The sequence below is a fragment of the Embiotoca jacksoni genome, unplaced genomic scaffold, assembly GCF_022577435.1.
Source record: "Embiotoca jacksoni isolate LCO1_2020_lvr unplaced genomic scaffold, fEmbJac1.0.p SCAF_63, whole genome shotgun sequence".
Taxonomy (NCBI): domain Eukaryota; kingdom Metazoa; phylum Chordata; class Actinopteri; family Embiotocidae; genus Embiotoca; species Embiotoca jacksoni.
Genome location: NW_027185418.1, coordinates 1,342,874 through 1,363,457, shown reverse-complemented (window position 1 = coordinate 1,363,457; position 20,584 = coordinate 1,342,874). Strand labels below are relative to the sequence as shown.

Sequence of the window (20,584 nt, the reverse complement as noted above, 5' to 3'; positions counted from 1 at the left end):
ATAAAAAAAATCTCTCATCCGAATGGGTCTCCATGAAACTACTGATTTAGAGTTCTGCTTTCTGGTCAGGAACATGTGGAAAAGCTCAGAGCAAAATAGAAAAACCGTGTTTTTATGAGGAAAAACGTCTCCCGGTCTGCCAGACTTCATGCTTGATTTTTTTTTTTTTTTTTTCCTTCGTTAAACGACTCGAGCTACAGACGCACACAAACAAGCGAGGAGATCCACGAAACAGGGCGGCCGCGACTTTCCACTGCGATGAATCTAGGCGGAGGTCAAAAGTCGAACGGATTAAGAGAATCGTTTTTGAAAATATGGTGTGAGCCGCAGAAGTAGTTTCGGCTCAATGCGAGAGTCCTCTGCCGATGGATGTGAAAGTCAGCAATCAGAGTGCATCTGTGGATTGACGCTCGAGTTCACCGCGGCGGGCTTCGGGATTAGGAGGGCTGCCGATGTTAGGGGGGTGGAGGGGGGATGAGTGCTGCGCCCGATAGCTTTTCCAATACTTTTTTATTACCGTGGAAAAGATGTTGGCCATAATGTAAATAGAAGGGAACAAGATTGGATCAATACCAAACTTGCGTTGAATTTACATTGGTTGTGTCCCGGCTCGTGCTTTTCATGTATTAGCCTGCATTTGGGTCACACAGCTGAGCTTTCAGTTTCCAGAAAATAAAGTCCAAAGTGACCTTTGGAAAACAAATACAGAAGGTCGTTTGACAACGCTAATTCAGGCGGTCGAATGTCCTCTTAAACTAGTCAAACTATCTCGTCCTTCGGGTGCATGAAAAAAAGATGTCATTTTGATTCTATTGTATTCGGCTTAATCACATTTTTCTCGCAGTATTATGACGTTAATTAGTTCCTTTAAAAAGAGGCTAAAATGCTTTCACACTATTAAAGTTATTCTTTAATTCCTACATTGAAAATACTGCAATTGAACATTGATTTTTTTTTTTTTTTTTTTGAAAGAGAAAAGTTCTATTTCCCAAGAAACAGATTATAAATCATTTTTAATCATTAAATTGGATGTTTTTTGGGTTGTTTTTTTTCTTTTTCATTCTTTGAGGATTCTGGAAATACCTTCAGAATCGGTGTACTTGTCGTCAACAACCTTCTGGGTTTTTGAAAGGTCACCTAACGTTATATTGTGAAAAGTGAGGTCACTTCAAGGTCAGCGATGTAGGTCAGCGATGTGCGTCAATGACCTCCGTCTCCGCCGTCTGCTCACTGATGTCTTTTTACCCCACGTCGAGGTCGTGACCCCGATCTCAGCCGACCTTTTTCTCCATCCATGTGAAACACCGCCACGTTCACGCCATGATTGGAAACAGCGTTTTGCCGTTATTTCCAATAATAGACATCTACTGCAACAACATTAAAAGATTTTATACTCTAAGTTGACCTGCTGTCAAAAGGGGGAAGTGTATCGCGCATTTTATATAAATATGATAGAACCAGCGGCAAGACACCACCCGGCCACTGGACACGAGCCGTGTCATGAACTGCTAGTAAAAATATGTAAAAATAAGTACTCATGGTTCAGATTCGCGTGTTGTTGTTTTTTCAGTCGACGATCATTTTAAAAATGAACTATTTGTGTCTCCCAACCTTTAAAGCAGTCTGGCAGCCCAACAGTGTCATAAATCTTTGAAAGTTTTATGTCCAGAATGTCAAAAATCATAAATAATCTTTCTTTTTAATTATTATTTAGGCAGACCACTCCACCAAATTGGGGTGTGAGATAAACAGCTAATTCGATTTTAGAAGTTTTGCTAGTTAGAAACTAGCAAACTAACCCGATTAGGCACTAAGCAGACAATTAGGTCCACAAATTGACCTTTTTGTGTATTTTTTTTGGTTCATTTGGTTCCTATAACATGACAAAATAGACTCGATCCGTCACATTTCCTCCCACTATGTTTATTAATTCCAGTGTAGTAATTTAAAAAATGACTACCCCCCCCCCCCCCCAAAAAAACAAAAACAAACTCTGTTTACACAGCAAAATGTCCGGTTTCTGACAAATGATCATCGTTGTTGCGTCGAATCAACAGATTATGAGTGAGAGAGATGTGGAGTGATGGCTGAAGAAAAAAAAAAAAAAAAAAAGTATTGCTAAGCGGACAACGTGATCCAGATATTTAGGGCAGATTTTGGGTTTCAGTCAGCAGATAGTAGTCAGCGATGATGATGATGATGAACCTCCTGATAGTGAGTCAGACGAGCGCTGGAGAAACATTGAGAGGCGTTTGACTGCTGGGCAGAAGTGTAATGTGGGTCAATGGAGCGCTGGCACAGCTGAGGACCAATATGTTCCTCTGTGTGTGTGTGTGTGTGTGTGTGTGTGTGTGTGTGTGTGTGTGTCTGATTACACATGTGACTGAGTTTGCATGTACATGAAACGCTGTCAGTTCGTATGTGTGTGTAAAGCTGCTTCAAACATCAGGCCGACTCGATTACAGCGAGGATGAATGTTTGGACCTTTAGTCCTCCGCAGTAAAACACACGACCTTGTGAAGTGCTGTTTACTGACCTGGAACCCGCTCGACGTATCTCCTCTATACGCACAGGATTATGTTTTTGGAGAGATTATTTGATTTTCTTGGATTTTTTTTTTTATGCCAGACTAGGTGCTATATTTGAGCTAAATTAAATGAGATATTATTACAGGGTTTTCCCATAGACTGGATAAAAAAACTAGACGTAGTGTCTGGGTCGGAAAAATGAGGCCAAAACGGAAGTGCCTTCAACTGCAATACCACCGAGGGCCACTAGAGGTCGGCTCCAAAAAGCCTCCAGCCCCATAGACTCCCATTCAACTTCTCTCGTGAAATACAAAGTCGATAAATGTTGTCCACAAGTCATAAAGATGTCATTCGCTGAAGTCTCCTACTTATTAGTTTTTCTCGGGGTCCATCTGAGAATAATTTGATCATTAATTAGAGCCGATGTGCGTTGGATTTAAGAAAATAACTGCTCCCGATTGTTTTTCAAGCTTCAACTTTTTCTGCTAAATTGTGCTCGGAGACTATGAATATTTCACGGAAGGGATGAATAATTTTATTTCAGTGTCTGGTCATTTACATGAATCATCCCTCATTAAATTAATTTCACACATTATGCAACGACACAAACCAAACGTGGTGATATGCACACCCTCCAGCATCTAACAGCATTATTCATATATTTATCTCATACAAATTTCAGCAGCAGCCCTACATATAATATCCCAGGCTGTATCCAACAATAGAAATTTGATAAATATTAAATGCAGGTAAAAAATGAAACCCTATCTGTACTGCAAACTATGGAGGTGAGAAGATGCTAGTGAGTTGCATGATGGGAAGTACTGGACCCATTGTGTTAACCATAAACTTTACATTAAAAAGGATGTAGCCTACAGGTCTGAAAAATAAGGCAGATGCAGAAGTGCCTTAAAATGCAATACCACCAGGTGCCACTAGAGGTTGGCTCCAAAAAGCCTCCGGCTCCATAGACTCCCATTCAACTTCTCTCATAAAATTTAAAATCAATAAAAAATGATCCTGGAGTTATCTCGGTGTTGTTAGGTAAAGTCGCTCCTTCATATCAGTTTTCTGGAGGTCCGTCTGAAAATAATCCGTCATTAATTAGAAAATAAGCTTCAAAATAAGGTGTTTTTGGGGGCGTGTCTGTTTGATTGACAGGCCTGCGGTGCAGTCAGGTTACAGGTTACTGTAGGTGGGCGGGACGTAGTATCGTCATGTTTCCAATCAGATCGAGTCAGATCCACCGCTAGCTCCTCCCCCAGCTCGTCCAAATACGGTCACTTCCTGCTCCAAACCGCTCCGAACTAGCGAGATGGCGACGGACAAAATCTGAGCTGGAGGCTTCATAACGGCCATTCACAAACCGGCGGGTGACGCCACTGTTGTTCGCCGCCTGGTTTTAACCCATACTAGAAAACAGGTCAGGATATTTCACCTTTTTTAGTGTCACCTTCGATCATTCTTTTAAAAAATATCTTCCCTCGGCATGATGGCATTGCAGTGATAAATAGGTGGAGTACCCCTTTAACATGTCACACATTTGACTTTCAGTTTCAGGATGAAGAATGTTTTAATTTCAGCAAAAAAACAAATAACTTTATGTGGAAACAGCAGCAAAAACAAGTGGATCTGATTAAAAGTTAAAAAAAAAAAAAAAAGAAGCCTGAGTTCAGCCTCAGCTGACCTGTTGCACGTCGAGCCAAAGCACGTGCCTTGAAACTGGTGTTTGCTTTTGTCGCTGAAGCCACGTCTCAGTGGCCAAACTCACTCCGTTATAAAGCCAGACTAATATTTACTTTGTGTTCAGCTTGAGCTGTCTTTTATGACTCCGTTTATTTAGTGCGATTGTGATTCCAAACCTCCTTCGGTCCGTACAAACAACGCTCCGAAGTTTAAGCTATCCGCGGCATCTCCGGCGCTGGCTCTCATCTTCCCCACCGTCCTCCCGGCCGACGGTATGTGTCGGCGTCGGTGTCATAAATCCGCCTCCTCCCGCGGGGCTGTTAGGACCTTATTCGGAGAAACAGATGACAAGAGCGATGGGAGGGGACGGGTTGTGTGTTTATGTTCTGTTTGTGATTGAACAAAAGGCAGATATGGAAAGAGAAAGGAAGGAACGGGAATAAATAAAAGAAAAAGAGAGAGAGAGAGAGAGAGATGAGGACAAAAGGAGAGCAAGAAAGCATCAACAGGACCTGAGAGATGGACGGAGAAACTGAGTGGGAGAATGAGTCAGAACCTGCTAACGCTTGCCAGGATGGAAACGACTCGGGCGAGCCAGGTCGAATTTACTGGTGTGTGTGTGTGTGTGTGTGTGCGCGTGCGTGCGTGTGTGTGTGTGTGTGTGTGTGTGCGCGTGTGTGTGTGTGTGCGTGTGTGTGTTTTTGTCCTGCAGCTTGATGTAATTAAGGGAAGCTTTGAGCACCAACAACAGTTCGTATCCATTTTACATTTCATGATCACATCATGGAAACGCACTCCAACACACACACACACGCACACACACACACACACACACACACACACACACACACGCACACACACACACACACACACACACACACAGGATTATAGGTGTATTAGGTATCCCTTCCAAGTCAAAGAGCGAGGGGTCGTGGAATTAGGCCAAAGGTCAAACACACACAGGAGATTTACGGTTGTCGAGAAGGCAGAAAGACAAAAGACACACCCACACACCCACACAGTTTGTTTTTGCCAAAAGTAGCCCGGTCGAACATATTTAATCACTACACGCACACACACACGTGTATGCACAAATTTGTTCTCTGGCTGCGTTCATCTAATAACTGCATGTTAACTACGTGTTGACTGTTAGGTTCACTGTGCACACGCACACACACACACACACACACACACACACACACAGACACAGTGATCTGGTTTTTATTGATCTTTGTTTGGATGAACTCCATTGAACCAGTTCAGAGTCGATCAGCTCTCCGTCTCAGTCAACTCTAAATTCCTCTGAATGTTTTATGCTCTTATTTTGAAAGAGTGGTAGAGAGAAAAATCTCCTCCACTGGATTTATCAATATGCAAAATTAATGGTCTAATGGTTTAATGGTGATGCTCACAGGGGATTTTAGCGGCAGCTCCTAATTCTCCTAATTGCTGTCATGCAAGAGAGAATAAAAAAATAAATACAAATAGATTTGCTGATGTATGAAGTCTGGATCCCGTCTGGAGAAAAATCTGCCCACTGTACCAGCACATTTAAAAACTAAGAACAGTTGATGATCCCAAAATATCTGTACAATATCTGCAAGTGACAATAAAAAAAAAAAAGTATTACTCGTAAATTGCAGTCGTGCACCGACTTTACCTTCAACCAGATTAACCTGCCGGTCCTCAGCAAAAGCCCAGAAAAGGAAATCTACATGCAAGAACATAAACAAACGAACCTGGGAGATGTTCAGGCTGGTTGGTTGGTTATAAATAATGTCCGAATCGTCCGTGTTAGAGAAAGAAATGCTCCAAAACGTAGGTCTTAAATAATAATTGCAGATGGGACTGATAGCTCGGAGGCTGATCTGTGCACCAAACTTCAAAGAAACCTATTCACGTCTTTAAGTGGATATTGCCCCCCCCACCCCCTCCTCTCCCTCACCTTTTCACCAAATTCACTGTTTTTACATCAGAGTCTCAAAACTGAGGAGTTTTCACTGAAATCATCCCGTTTGCGATGGCGTGACAAAAGAGACGCATCTGCAAATCGGTATTTGGTTTGCAGTTCATGGTGCTGCGAGGGCTCTCCGGGGAACGCGAGCCTTCGTTTAAATAGGCTTTGGTTTCAGTCGTAAAAAACCAAAATGTGACGGACAAACAGAAATGTGATAAATTAGGTTGTTTGTGGTTTACGCGGCAAATGTTGCAAACAGGATGCGAGTAAATAGATCCAGAAACTGTGCTTTCCCGTGGAGCTTTGCTTCGCTGTTTGTATTGTTATACTGCGGGAAACTGTTTTTTTTTTTTTACTGCATGCAGTATCACAAGACACTGATCATTTGTTCAGAAACATTTGGTACAATTCTTTTAAAAACGTTGAACTAAACACCAGAAAAAGAACAACTTTTTTTCCAGATTTTTCTGCTGCCAATTAATGTCGTAATGTATTCAAATCCCTTTTCCTTATTTCAAATTGATGGGTTTAGCATCACCGGCCGACTGGACGGTCCAGTTTTCTCCCCGCTTACAAGGTCATAAAGGCTCCATCTGCATAATGGAAGCTGATGTAGTGATATTGTATTTAAGCCGAACGTGCTGCAGAGGACCCGATGCCTCAGGGAAATCTAGTAGGATGGCTGACGACAGCCAAAAAGCACGTGACCTAAAGCAATACGACAATATTTTAGATGGAGTCGGCCCGGATTTAAAGATCTGTATCTTTTCTTTGACCTCCGTCGCTGAGCCGCACGGTCGTTCAGACATTGTGACCGTGTTGCTCCAGTCTTCATAATCGGTTTTATTTTTCATTGTCTGTCTCCCGTCTGACGAGCACGTGTCAAAGGTGCTCGATCAACCGCGCAGCCGAAAAGCCAGCGAATCCGCGATGACAGGCGGCGAAGACTGGAAGCTGCATGGAGATATCGCTCTGTACAACAACAACAACAACAAAAAAAGCTCTAATAATTCATAGAAACAGTGAGGAGTAATTAAAAGGAAAATCTCACTTCTTTTTAATGAGCATCCAAATCAAGTCTTGGGGATATTTTTTATTTTTCGTATCACCATCGCCGTTGTTTTTCCTCTCTTAGCAACCACAATAACACATCAGTGACCCACGCTGTGAATCGTTCATCCCCTCGAACACACACACACACACACACATTATAGTTTATTTTGGCTCGATCCCACATGCATAGCCTGCTGCCAGAAATACGAATTAAATGACTGAAATGTAAGCAAATCTATTAATCCGCCTCTGAAAATAGTCCCCTTAAAAAAAAAAAAAACACCAGTTCTGGCCGTTTCAATGACATTTACAGACAGCGGTGCTCAGCTGTTTAAGAAATGGCTGAACTCTTTTTAAATGGACGTAAAACTAAATGCAAATGTCAACAGTACCATTTCACTACAAATCATAAACTTACGTGGATGAACGGCACTGCTCAAATGTTTCAGGTGTTCTTCTCCATCATCTAATGCCAACAAGGAGGCGTTCGATTGATCCCAAATTCACATTACAATAACTCCGCAAATTCAGTTCTTAAAGAAGCACCTTCGCCACCAAGAAAAATGAGATGCTGCTGTCAATTGAATCTGTGAAAACAACCAGCCTCGTTACCTTGAAAAACTGTGTGCCGAGAAACATTTGTTGTTTTAGAGGCAAAGGATGGTCACACCAAATATTGACTCGATTTATGTTTTCCTGTCAAAGTTTGGATGAAGCCTTTGTCCTGTGAGTAAAATCATCCAGTGCACTGGTGATGTCTCCGAGGCGGGAATTTTTTTTATTCACTCTACCTCGTTCCAACCCAGCCTGGCATTTATTCCTTGTTAAAACGAAACAAAGAAGGTATAACATTTCATCCCCTTTCTTCGTTAAAGTTCAGTCTTCCCTCCTCTTCTCTGTCAGCCTTTTAAAATCAATTGCAGTTGTTGTTTTTTTTTTAAATCCTGTCCTCAGCCTGACCCTGTGGCTTTCCTTCCCCCTCCCAAAGCCCGCAGCGTTTTCAGAAAGTTTGTTTTTTATTTCAAAAAGGAAACTCAAATCAGCTTTTGTTTCAGCGCCAGTTTTGTGTTTTATAGATTTTCAAAGGTGACGCTCCATCTCCCGTCCTCCGCCGTCCTTTAAACCTCACATCCACCTCTTTCTTAACTCCTTCACCCTCTGCAGTTGTTGCATCAGAAAATATGTTCTGCTTCAAGGAGGAAAAGTTTAAAAATAGTGCTGTTTTTATGCAAATCTGAGATTTATATTTAAATATTCAGGAAACATCCCGTTGCGTCCTTTCCTGTCAGTCTAGAACCAGCTCTTTCAGGTCCGGCCTTTGGTTGTTCCTCCTCTGACCTTCCAAAGACCTCGTTAAAACACACCCCTCCCCTCCGCTTCCTCTCCCTCCGTACTTCAAAATCCTCTCTGCTTCGCCCTTTACGGGAGTACTTAGCATTAAAAAGAGAGAAAACCCAAACACATCCATCAGAAGTCTTCACGGTTCACTTCCGATACCCGAGTCCAAATCTTGTTGAAGCGGATCTGTTGGGGTTTTGATTTATTGCCTTGATATGTCAATTCCCCGAGTGGATCCAAATGGAGGTTTGACCTTTTACTGTATATAAAAGTGGACGTAGCTGTCGGGGTCTGAAAAATGAGGCCGATGCAGAAATCCCTCAAACTGTAATACCAAAAACGCCTGCGGCTCCATAGACTCCCATTCAACTTCTCTCATCAAATTTTCAGTCAATAAAATTTCTCCGCGAGTTATTTCGGTTTTGTTAGCTAAAGATATGTGTTTTTGGGGGCGTGTCTGTTTGACTGACAGGCCTGTGGTGCAGTCAGATTATGGCTATCGGTGGGCGGGGCATAGTATCGTCAGGTTTCCAAGCAAAGACGGCGCCGGCCAAAATCCGAACTCGGAGCTTTGTGACGGCCGTTCACAACCCGACGGGCGACGTCACTGCTGGCTGTCGCTTGGGTTCGACCCATCAGTCTCGCTCTTCCTTACTCCCCAGTGCTAATAAGTTCAGTCTTATCACCATCGTCATCCTCTGCAAGTTAAAGCCTTCCTCTTCTTCTGTCTCTGCTGGCCCGGCAGGCCGGCTCCTCATCAGGTAAATATTGAAAGGATTTTTTTCAGCTCTGCCATGTGTCTCCGGCCGCCCCCGATGTTAATTCTGCTGTTTTTATTCCTCCCGGGCCGCGGCGTCTCTTTAAATGCGACTGCGGCGAGCCGCGGCGAGGGAGATAATGACGGGTTCAGGAGGGAGAAAAAAAGAAATGCCGTGGGATACAATGGGAAAGCCCGTGGGACGCGTGGGAAGGTTTGTAGCAGGAAAGATGTTTGACAGCAGAGGTTTTTGGGGTTTTTTGGTCCCTGATGAGGAGTCGCTTCCAGTTTGATTTCTACTCCGGAATTTTTGGAAGAAGAAGAAATCCAATCCTGAAGATCGTCTTTGTAATTTTCGGCCAAGAAGCTACTTCCAACAAATTCAAATAAAACACCAGAACGACCAATGTGTTGGATCGTCGCTTCATACTTTACTGTCTTTCCTAATCTTTTTATGACTTTCAATTACAATCTGATCTGGCCTGCAGTGAAGACGAAACCTTTAAAACGCTGTTTTGTTTCCCAGGAGATCTGCCAATTTCAGTTACACACCTGCTCATAAAAATGTACCAAGGGAAGAAAGTGGAAAATCCAAAGTCACCAAATGGTAGGAAATCTGAATCAGATGGAAAAAGAAAATGACGTCGAGTGGTTTTTGAATAGCCTCTCCGCCCACAGATCGACCAAGAAGTCCTTCGCCGTGTTTGATTTCATTCATTGAAGAGGCCTTCCTCCTCCTCCGTTGGAATATATCACTTCCTTTGCTTTACAGCCACCTGATGTTAATTCTCCCCAGTTTAAATGTCGCTTGGATGATTGTGAACCACCTAACTTATTATCATTCTTCCCTTAAAAAAAAAAAAAATCACATGGCCAGACTTGAAACTGAAATGTTCTTGGACTCATCGTCCGCAGTCACTGAGGGAATATTTGCTGCAGCAGGAATCACGTGGGCGAGATAATAAACTAAATGCTCGTAGACTTCGTAATGTACTTAGTTTGTTGTGCTTAACGGCAAATGTTAGCACGCTAACACACTCACCTGCTTCACAACGTGTTACAATAAACACTTTGAGCCTGTTTGCATTCAGGTCTTTGCAGCAACTTGAGTGCAAACCTTTAACCTTTTTAAAAGCTTTTGGACTTTAATTAATGGAGCTCTTTGGCTGCACAGTCGATACTTTTTTTCTCTCTCTCTCTCTCTCTTGAGTTCATTGCTTTACTTTGGTTTTCCTTTCACCATCCGAACAAAAAAAAAATCACAGCATCCGCCTCGTTCCCTCCTAACCTCAAAATACGAGAGAGAGAGAGAGAGAAAAAAAAAAACATACAGTTGCACAAACTGAAAGGAGAGACGTGATTCAGCTGGAGGCGCTCGGCAAAGTGCAGGGAGGGAGGAGGACGAGGAAGAAGGGGGGAGGGGGGGGGAGGTAGAGAGCCAGTGAACAAGAAAATAAATTCTCAAGAAGACGAGCAGCAGGAGCGAAGAAGAGGGGTGTGTGTGTGTGTGTGGGGGGGGGGGTTAATGGGGAAGGAAATAGCCGCTGACACCGAATTGTGTCGGGGTGGACGGCTCAGCGTCGACTGCATGGGCGCGATGGCACGGACATTGCCAGCCAGCGCCCGCGCGTCTGCTCCTCCGTTTGGTTGCCATGACGACCAGCACATCCTTGCCTCCCTCCTCCGTGCGTCCCTCCCTCCCTCTCTCTCTGTCTCTCGTTCTGTTACTCTCTATTTCCATCCATCCCTCCCCGCCCCCAACACCCACCGTCTATAAGTCCGACTTACGTAAAACCCTCTACTCTGGGTCGAGTGCTCCGAAAAGTCTCCTTTCGAATGTGATCTCGGGCTCCATCGCTCCTCATGCCCCCCCCACCCCCCTCCCACACACACACACACACACACACACACACACACACACACACCCTCAGCTGGCAAAATAAAAGCATCAAGGATTCAGGAAGGATACGGGAAGTGGTGCCGGTGAAAGGAGCCTGCTTGGCATGTATGGAGGGTCGCGGGAGCGACCCGGACACCTCCGTTCACTTTACATTCCCCTCGACTGTGTGGGTGCGGACCTAAAATGTCCAGTACGTGACAAAGTGTGTGTGAGGGAGAGAGAGAGGACGCAAGTTTAATTGCTCCGTCAGTCGTTTATTAAAGCTGATCTCGCTTTCAGATCACATCAGTGCAGCGTGTTGCGCTCTAATCTGAAATGTGTTTTTTTTTTTTTTGTGCCTAGTTAAAACAATTATGTTTTAAATAAGTGTCGTGACCTTCAGAGTGCTGGGAAAAAAACAAAAAACCTGTGGAGTGTCTGGCAGATTGACGGCTCTGTGGTCACGAATAACAAAAACAAAAAAAGAAACAGTACGAGGAAACTATTAAAGTAAAAAAAAAGAAGAAATTCAATGTCTCCTAGGAAATGAAGATTGTTTTTTGGGATCCTTTGACTTTTCATCGAGCCCCACCAACAGCTTTAAAACGTCCACTTATCGGACACCTTGTTGGCGCCACTTTTTTTTTCGGATCCCATCCGATGGGGGGAGGGGGAGGGAAGATTCTTCCCGGAAGATTATGTTCATAGACTGAAGCTTGTTTTGTTCTCCAATTCAGTTTTTTGTTGTTGTTGTTGTTTTACTTTTCCAAGAGTAATATGGGAACTTTGATACCAGTTCCATGTCTGCATATACCAGAATCAGGCATCTGTGTGTGTGTGTGTGTGTGTGTCCACATACTGTATGCACAGGTATTATGTTAGATCTTATCATGTCTTTTCTGTGTGTGTGTTTGTCAGTGAGTGTGTTTAATTCATAAAAAAAAAAAATCACTTCAGGCAGTTTTTTTTTTTTTCTTCCTCACTTTCTATTTCCAGAAGCACACAAAGTGATATTATATCTTGTGAATAAAGCGTCGTTAAAAAAAAAAAAAAAAGATTTATATAACATGTTGTGGAGCATTTGAAGGTTTTGGTTGTTTTTTTTTTTTCCCACACCAAAGCAGTTGAAGATAATCAGAAGCAGACGGAGTCATCCTGAACGTTCATAAACAGAATTTGGAAAATCTGGAGGCATTCAAAGCACGCCTGACCGTTCGATAAGTTCCGTGTTTAAAAACTAATAAATGCACGAATAATCACAGGCTATAAACTGAAACTGACTTGCTTGCACATAATATTCTTGAAGATGTGGTTTTAATTTGTTTCTGTTTCTTTCACATATTTTAGCGTTTTCATTCTCCTTTTTCTTTTTTCTCTCTCTCTCTGCCTCAGATGTAACGTCCAGGATTACATCTGGCACAAGGGCGCCCGCTGCGAGGCGGTGGTGACCGAGTTCCAGGTGATGTGTCTGGCCGTGGGCGCCTCGGCTCTGGTGGTCCTGCTGCTCTTCATGATCGTCGTCTGCTTCGCCAAGAAGCTCCACGTGCTCAAGACGGAGAACAAGAAGTTGCGCAAGCGCAGGTGAGGCTCCGCCTAGAGTCTGAGGGGCGGAGTTACAAAAAGAAAAGCTTCTTCCGGTTTTTGTTCAGGAAGTCGTCTGACGTTTTAGGAAGAACGCTTTTTAATTATCTCGCAGGGAATTAAGTTTTGCCTAATGGTGGATATGAAGCAAAGCCACCTCTCAGTGCCGCTAAAACTCACCAGTTAATATCTTATGTGTACTTTCTTTCACATTTGGAGTCGCTTTCTGCTGCTAAATTCATTTTACCTTATCTTTGGTGCACCTTAAATAAACAAGATTTAAGATTTCAGTCACTGAGTTGTGTCGAGGTAGCCTTTGGATAGAGCTAGGCGGCTAGCAGTTTACCCCTGTTTGCAGTCTTTGTGCTAAGCTAACAGGCTGCTAACGGTATCTTCACATGAACACACATGAAAGTTGCATTGAATTGTTTTCTTCTTATCTTAACAATGAAGCAAATCATTTCAGAAAAATGTCAAACTGTTCTTTTAAGTTCAAAAGCCTGAACGGTCGTTTGTCTTATCGCCTCTGTACAGAGGCGTAATTCATCTCAATTCACAAAGATAAAGCATAAAAATATATGTTTGTGTCACATTTTCCTCAGTCTGTCAGGTTCTTTTAGATTAATTTTGTAATGTTAACAAGTTGCTTTTAGAGACTTCCAACCTTTCTGTTCCACAAAGCAAGAAGTTTCTGATGAATGAATATACAAAACCGAGGCAAAACTCCATTTTGTGCGACGTATCCCGCAGGCTCGACAGTTTTAATCTGTGGATTCATTCGGCAAAGTTTGAAAAAAAAAGAAAAAAATCCATCAAATAGAACTACAAACCGAAACATTTAATGCCTTGCTCAGAGGGATCGTGGTGCGGCCGATTCATCATCAGTTACCCAGCGGACACCGAGCCTCGGCTGCGGTACATTACTCCCTCCATCAATGTTAAAAGATTGAACCAGAAAACTGTGTTTCTCCTGCGGCCGCCTCGGGGGTGCCGAGCTGCCGCCCCGGCTTGTGATGGGTGCGGAGATTATGGAGTGGCAGCGGCAGACCGGTCGATAGAGAGAGAACACGGGGGAAAATAAGTTCGGGAGGAGTAAAATCTTCAAAAAGGCAAAAAGCAGTCCTCCAAACCGCCAGCATTAAACAATCATCGAAATTCAATCAATATGTCAGTGGTGTCTGGGAGAGAGGAAAAATAGCTGTGAAGTTGCAAAGTATGAAGAGATACGGTTACAGACTGTGTTTGTGCTGAGAAACGTGGAGATAAACAGGAAGTAATGCTTAATCCCCCCCCCCCCCCAAAAAAAAAAAATATAAAAAAAAATATATATATATCCTCCTACAAAAACAACAGAATTATGACTGGTATGACAAAGTCTTACCAACAGTATTATTTTCCAGTTTAAAGACATAAAATAACACTCTTGAAATTAACATTGACCACAGTGACATTCAGAAAGAGGAAAAGAAACGTCTCTGTCTGTCAAATTATCAAACCTTGCGAATAATTCCCTAAAAACTCTCAGAATTTAGAAGAACAGAGAAAAAACTTGCGTGTCATCGATAAGGAATAATATCTTTTACAATGTGGAGACGTGCCAAGGAAATCTTCCATCATCTTTGACAGACAAATAACAAAGAACTCAGCTCTTTTAAGAAAACAGAGGACGAGAAAACAAAGAAACTCAACTCCATCGGTCACCGTCGACTCTTCACTCGTCACCAGACTCTAAACACCAAACCTCCTGTTGTCTTTCAAGGATAAGGACCTCTTTAACCCCACAAACATAAACTCTCCTGTTTCTAAATACAGACATATGATGTGTCCATAAAAAAAAAAGAAAGAAAAGGATGACATCGTTTTTGACTTCTCGACATCAACGATGTTGGAATGAAAAAAAAAAAAAGAGAAGCTGTTTCTGTTCAAGAAAGTTACTTCGATTTAAAGTGATGCAATAGCATAATGTAAAATTTAACGACTCGTGTCGTGAACTCGTCTTGGTTCGACATTTTCTCTCTCATCTTCCTCCTCCAGAGTCCGTTTAGATACCAGTCGACAGAATTTAAACCTCGGGTATTGATCGTCAATTTCGGAGATGCTCATTCATGGCGTATATTTCACTTTAATATATAATGTGTATAAGTACATATGTTTAAAATCTGCCACCAGATTTGAACTGTGAAATGTTGCATTCATTTAATATCTTGACTGCAATTCTGTAGTAATTAAATTCAATGTATTATTATAAAAAAAAATGTTTGCTCATGTCTCAGTAAATATATTTTTATTGGCTTATTTAAATTCGCAAATACTGATATTGGTTTCTAAATCAAATATTCAGTAGTTGACCTTTTATTTCCAACTATACTACAAGAACGTGAGGAGAACCAGAAATTTCAGAATTATATTTACTTTTTATGCTTGTTATCATCTCGGGATCTTTTTCGGGGGCCTGAGAATTTGTTTGGGGGAAAAAAACAACTGCGTTGTGTAATAGTTAGAAGAAGGCTGCAGCGTCTTGCAACGTAAAACTTTACAATTTTGGCTGAGAAAGAAGTTGCATTCTTTTCTCGGAAAATCTTTCATTTCAGTTTAAATGTTTGGAAAATGATAAAACAGATGATGACCGTGACAGAACTGAAACCACTGACGGGGAGAAGTTTTTGTTAAAATGTCAGGAGCTCACAGCCAAGTGACAGTAAATGCTTGCGATTTCTGGGGAGAAAACATAAAAGAAGAAAGGCGAAGTAAACAAAGAGCGCAGTTCTGTCGCAGGAGCAGAGAAAGACGAGGATGTAGAGACTCGTTGTTGTTGTTGTTGCGGCCTGAGTGCAGTCATTATTTATCACAACAATAACTTCTCAGCTTCATTTTTCAGGAAATAATGAGTGAAGAATCGAGAATGAGTCGCAGTCATTGAAGCAGTACAAGGCTCAGAGTCTGACTCAATGTTGAGGGATCGAACCTGATGCTGCTTACAGAAACACTTTGTTTAGTCTTCTCTAGTTTTATCCCACTCGCATACAGTAAATGAAGACAGAAGCGTTTACTTTAATTTGTTCACCTTTATTTTGATTGAAAGCAAGAATCACAGCAAAACGTGAAATAGCTACGCTTTGGCCTGCCTCGGCGTGACATAGACACGTTTTCATGTAGTGGACGAAAATGAAACCTGTCCTTTATTCCCTCTGTTGCGGGACCTCGGTCACATGATCTCAAGTCACACGACATTTACGTGCGGGTAATTTTCACGCCTTCAAAAACGTGTAACTGTCACGCATAGACGGGCTAAATCGTTGCTATTTCACAGTTTTGCCACAATGGACAGGCGTGTTTATTTCACGCTTTGCAGTGATTCTGGGTTACGGGAAACACATGAACCATATTCATCACACAGATATTTGTTGAAGCAATCAGGTTGTAAATGTGACACGGCAGCTCCAGTCATGTTTAAACAGAATTTACCACAGTTATGAAATTGACTGACGATGATTCAGCATCTTTAATCGTCACTTGGTGAAAACCAAATCCAGCTTTTGCAAGATTTTTAACCTGTTTCTCAAATGACGCCACTGTTTCCTAATTCAAATAAAAGATGGTGGCAGGAAATGACAAACTATCTCTTTGCTCTGTTTTCAGAATATTAGTAGATATTTATGTTATTTTACATTATATATCTTCATACAAGTTGTGTTTTTTTTTTTTTTTTTAAACTTCGCTCTTTTCTTTTTTTTAACAGAAAGGGTCATTTTATTTCTGGCTACCTGGACAGGAAGTGGTGTCACAAAGAAACGGGTTAATACTGTATATTTTGCTGCGTAGAGAATTTTATCTGCGAAAAAAATCTCTGAAATACCTTCAGAACAGTGAAAAATTGTTGTTGAATGACCTTCTTGGTTTCTCAAAGATTGCTGCCTTTATCTTTTTCGGGAAAATCGGATGCTTGGTAATAAGTGAGAGTCACAAATGAGAACAGATAAAAAAAAAATTTTTTAAAAAATGAAGAGGGAGGATACCAAGGGGGGGAAAAAAAAAAAAAAAACAGGTAAGGAAGATGAGGCGACTGCGAGACAGGAGGAGGAAGAGGAGGATGAGGAGGAGGAGGGGGATGGGCAACAAAGAAAAAGACACGGAGACAAGGACAGTCTGAGGGAGATCGAGGGAGTCGGGAGGAAGGAGGTGGGAGGGGCGGCGTCGAGAGGTGATGGCGAGCAGGCGGCAGAAAAGCCAGATGACAAGACAGAGAAGGGAAGCAGAGAGATGAAGGAAAGAGCTTCTGTGAAGGCATCCAGTTTCTCTGTTATCACTATTCATTCATCCAACCTTTATTTATAATCCAGAAATCCTTGCGGTTGACCCTGATTTACAACGCTCATAAATAACCATTTAACTGTCAGATTAGGGAAGATAAACCTGGAAGATGAATTAAAAACAACAAAAATATGGAGTAAGGAAGTTATGAATCAGTTACGTGAAACAATTGCAAGTAAAGGTTTGGAGATTTAAAAATCACACGTCTGTCTCAAACATGTTAGGTTAGTGAGGTTGTAGTGGGTTCAGGAGTCCAAACAAAGGTACCCACCGCAGGCGCACACACGTTGTCGTCATGGTTACAACGGCAACCACGTGGTTAAATTAGATATTTTGCAGTAGGTGGCAAAATTAAACTGCAGAAATTGAACGCGATTCATGTTTGAAATCATTTCCATCCTTTTAAGCTTCAGGTTCAAATTAAAGGTCCAGAAAAGACATTTATATGTTAAAATGTGGAAGCTACACCGTCCTGTTACCACAGAGCCTTTTCAAGAAGTGTATACGGAGGAAAAAAAGACCGACTACAGACCGGAGGAGGAGAAAGAGAGTGACGGACAGATTGAAGTGCTGGATTGAATATAAAAAAGGGAGACGGGTGTGTGTGTGTGTGGGTGGGAGGGGGGGGGGGGGGTTTGTTTCGCCAGCGCCGGTGTTTGGAGAGGCGATCTCCCTAGCAACAGAGCCGTCGTTCGTGGATGAGCAGCAGCCCGGCGACCGAGCGCCGCGGATGCAAATGTGAACCGAAGGACCGAAATCCTCGGCACCAGATCCCACGCTACCGGGGAGAGTGGGGTGGAGGGTGGAGGGTGTGGAGGGTGGAGGGTGGAGGGTGTGGGGGTATTTTTTTTTTTTTTTATCTCCACAGGGAGGAGTTAGGAGGAAGAGGAGGGGGAGGGTGGGGAGGAAGGTTATCCTGCTGGTCATGGTGGTGGAGAGATTATGGATGATGAAGATGATGAGGAGGAGGAGGAGGAAAAGTGGTGCAGTCAGTGTAGCAGCTGTAACGCTAGCTAGCAGAAATTTAAAAAAAAAAAAAAAAAAGGAAAAAGAGAGAGAGAGAAAAGGGTGATGTCATAGGTACTCTGGTTCCAGCTGAAAGTAGGGCAGTCTGAACAGGAGGGGGGGGGGGGAGTGAAGGAGGGGGGGGGAACAGTGGGAGGCGGGGTTGACCTACATACAGCTGTGCGACCTGAGGGGTGTGAGCGGCGGGGTGCAGCATGAAAGAGACAACGCAGCCTCATCGAGCGGTCGGCGCAAAGAGAAATCGAAGAGGAGAAGGAGAAGGAGGAGACGGTGGAGGAGGAGGAGGAGGAGGAGGAAGAGGAGGAGGAGAGCGACAGATTAGAGGAGTAAAAAAAAAAAAAAAAAAAAAAGGAGGGCAAGATGAAAGGAGGTTGGAGGAGGCCGGGAGAGAAAACTGTTGCGGGAGAAAGAAAAAGAGAAAGAGGAATATAAAGAGAGAGCAGTCGGAGAGAAAGAAGCTCAGCGTGATGTTCAGAGGAGTGTGTTGCTGCGTGTGCGTGTGCGTGTGCGTGTGCGTACTCCCCCATCTGCTGCCGGTAATTGCAGCGTTTCTCTGCCGCAGTCGAGATCGGACCCAACGTCGGGACAGAAAAGAGACGGTGGGAAAAAAAATCTTTGAATCGAACTTTTCGAATACGACGTCAGCCGCGCGGTTCGCTTGCGTCCTGGTTATCCGAAGGGCCCGCCGACGCCGCGGAGGCGCTCGCAAGGTCCGTCGCCCCGCGTGGTCCGAGAGCCGCCCGCCGAGCCGTTAACCTCGCGTTCAGTCGGGGTTGAACGTTCTGAACAAAATATTGGAAACGAGCCGATGGCCTCTTCGCGAAGTGAGCGCTCCAAAATAAAACATCCCCGTCCTCCGAGATAGCGCGAGAGAAGTGTTTTCTAACCTGGCGCCTTGATGGAAAAGACTCCATCATTTGTTTTGTCTCCCACAACTGCGATGTCTAAAGTTCGGTTAGATTTGGGTGCAAAATAACTTTTGATTAAAAGTCCCCGTATTTTAGACTAATTCAGCGTTTTATTTGCGGCCTTCGTATCCATAAATATATATACGGATACGACTAAGATGATGCTTCTTGGCATCTTAAAATGATCAGAGTGAAGAGTTTATACGGGCGGGGGAGGAGGGGGGAGGGGGAGGGGAGGCAAACGACAGATGTGTCCTGACAAGACGGATTTGCGAGAGACAAATCTCGACAAAGTTATCGTCTCGTTCGGTCTCCGAGAGAAACATCTCTTCGCTTTGAGATGTCGGAGACGAAGAAGATGAAGAAGAAGAAGAAGAAGGAGGGAATTCAAAGAGTTCAGCGGAACTCAATCAGAAGGAAAATCCCCGAGTTCGCTGCCTCCCCCCGACGAGATGAAAAGGAAAGCCTCTGTTTATCTGCGTGTTTTTTATTTATTTATTTTTTAAAATAGCACAGCAAGTTTTCAGGAGCCTCGCCTCGTTGATGAGATTTAGATGTCGGGTGACAGAAACTTAAATCATTCAGTCGAACAGCAACAGAATCAGAGAGAACATTTTCCAAATGCTTGTTTTCTACAGAAGATCACTTCCACCAGAATATATATATATATATATATATATATATATATATATATATATATATATATATATAAAGAAAAAGAAAGCGACTGTTCCTCTCTGATTTCTGATGTTTTACGTTTTCTGATAACTATGTGATTAAACATTTTTCCTAAATGATAAGTGCTCAGATAGAACTCGGTGTTGACAGTCTGACCCTGTGGGGGGTGAATCTATGGTGCACGTCTCCCCGAATGTCAAAGAAAAAAAAACAAAAACAACAAAAAAAAATCCCACTTTGTTACGCGCCTGAACTGACGCGTCATTTTCGGCCGGTGTCATTCGTAAAAATTCAAAATGTCGAATCGAAACCTCTCCGAGCTCTTCGCTTCGATGCCGTCGGCCTCCTGAAACATTTTAAAGGGTTTCCATTGCTGATTTCCAAAATTTTGTTGGTTTGTTGGCCACATAAACAATCGTGGGTTAAATCTGAGTCAGCTTTTAGCTTCTTTGGGGTTCTTCAGTAAGAACCGTTTGTTGCATCACAGATGAAATGTGTTTTATTCTGTTTGCCAGCTCACAAACAGAAGTCGTAATCTTGCTATCTGACTAATGCTGCTTTCTTGCTTTTTCTCCCCCCCCCCCCCTATTGTTTTTTTTTCTGACAATCCTTTCTTTCTGTGTTTTCCTTAACAATATAATCTTCTCCTAAATTTGTCCTCTTCTTGCCTCTTTTTCCTACTCATAACCCCCATATTTCTGCTACGGTCCCATTTTTGTTTTACCCGTCTCTCCATTTGTCTTTTTTTTTTTAAATTTTATCCTTCTTCTTTTGGATTTACTCCAAATTCACCTCGCCCAATCTCTTTCTCACTCTTCATCTTTCTTCCTTTTCCACCTCCTGGAACGTTTTCAAATCTCAAAACTGACTCACTCATCCTTA

At 42.8% G+C, this 20,584-nt stretch overlaps 1 protein-coding gene across 7 annotated transcripts in view; it reads left to right on the top strand.

The window, feature by feature from the left end:
• The window catches only part of cspg5a (chondroitin sulfate proteoglycan 5a), a 53,266-nt gene that overhangs the window by 21,083 nt on the left and 11,599 nt on the right, over positions 1-20,584 (top strand). For all 7 annotated transcript variants that reach the window (XM_069174955.1, XM_069174954.1, XM_069174958.1 and 4 more), the window contains exon 3: positions 12,591-12,779. In XM_069174955.1, coding sequence (XP_069031056.1) covers positions 12,591-12,779 — 189 coding nt within the window. The remainder of the gene's footprint in view (positions 1-12,590; positions 12,780-20,584) is intronic.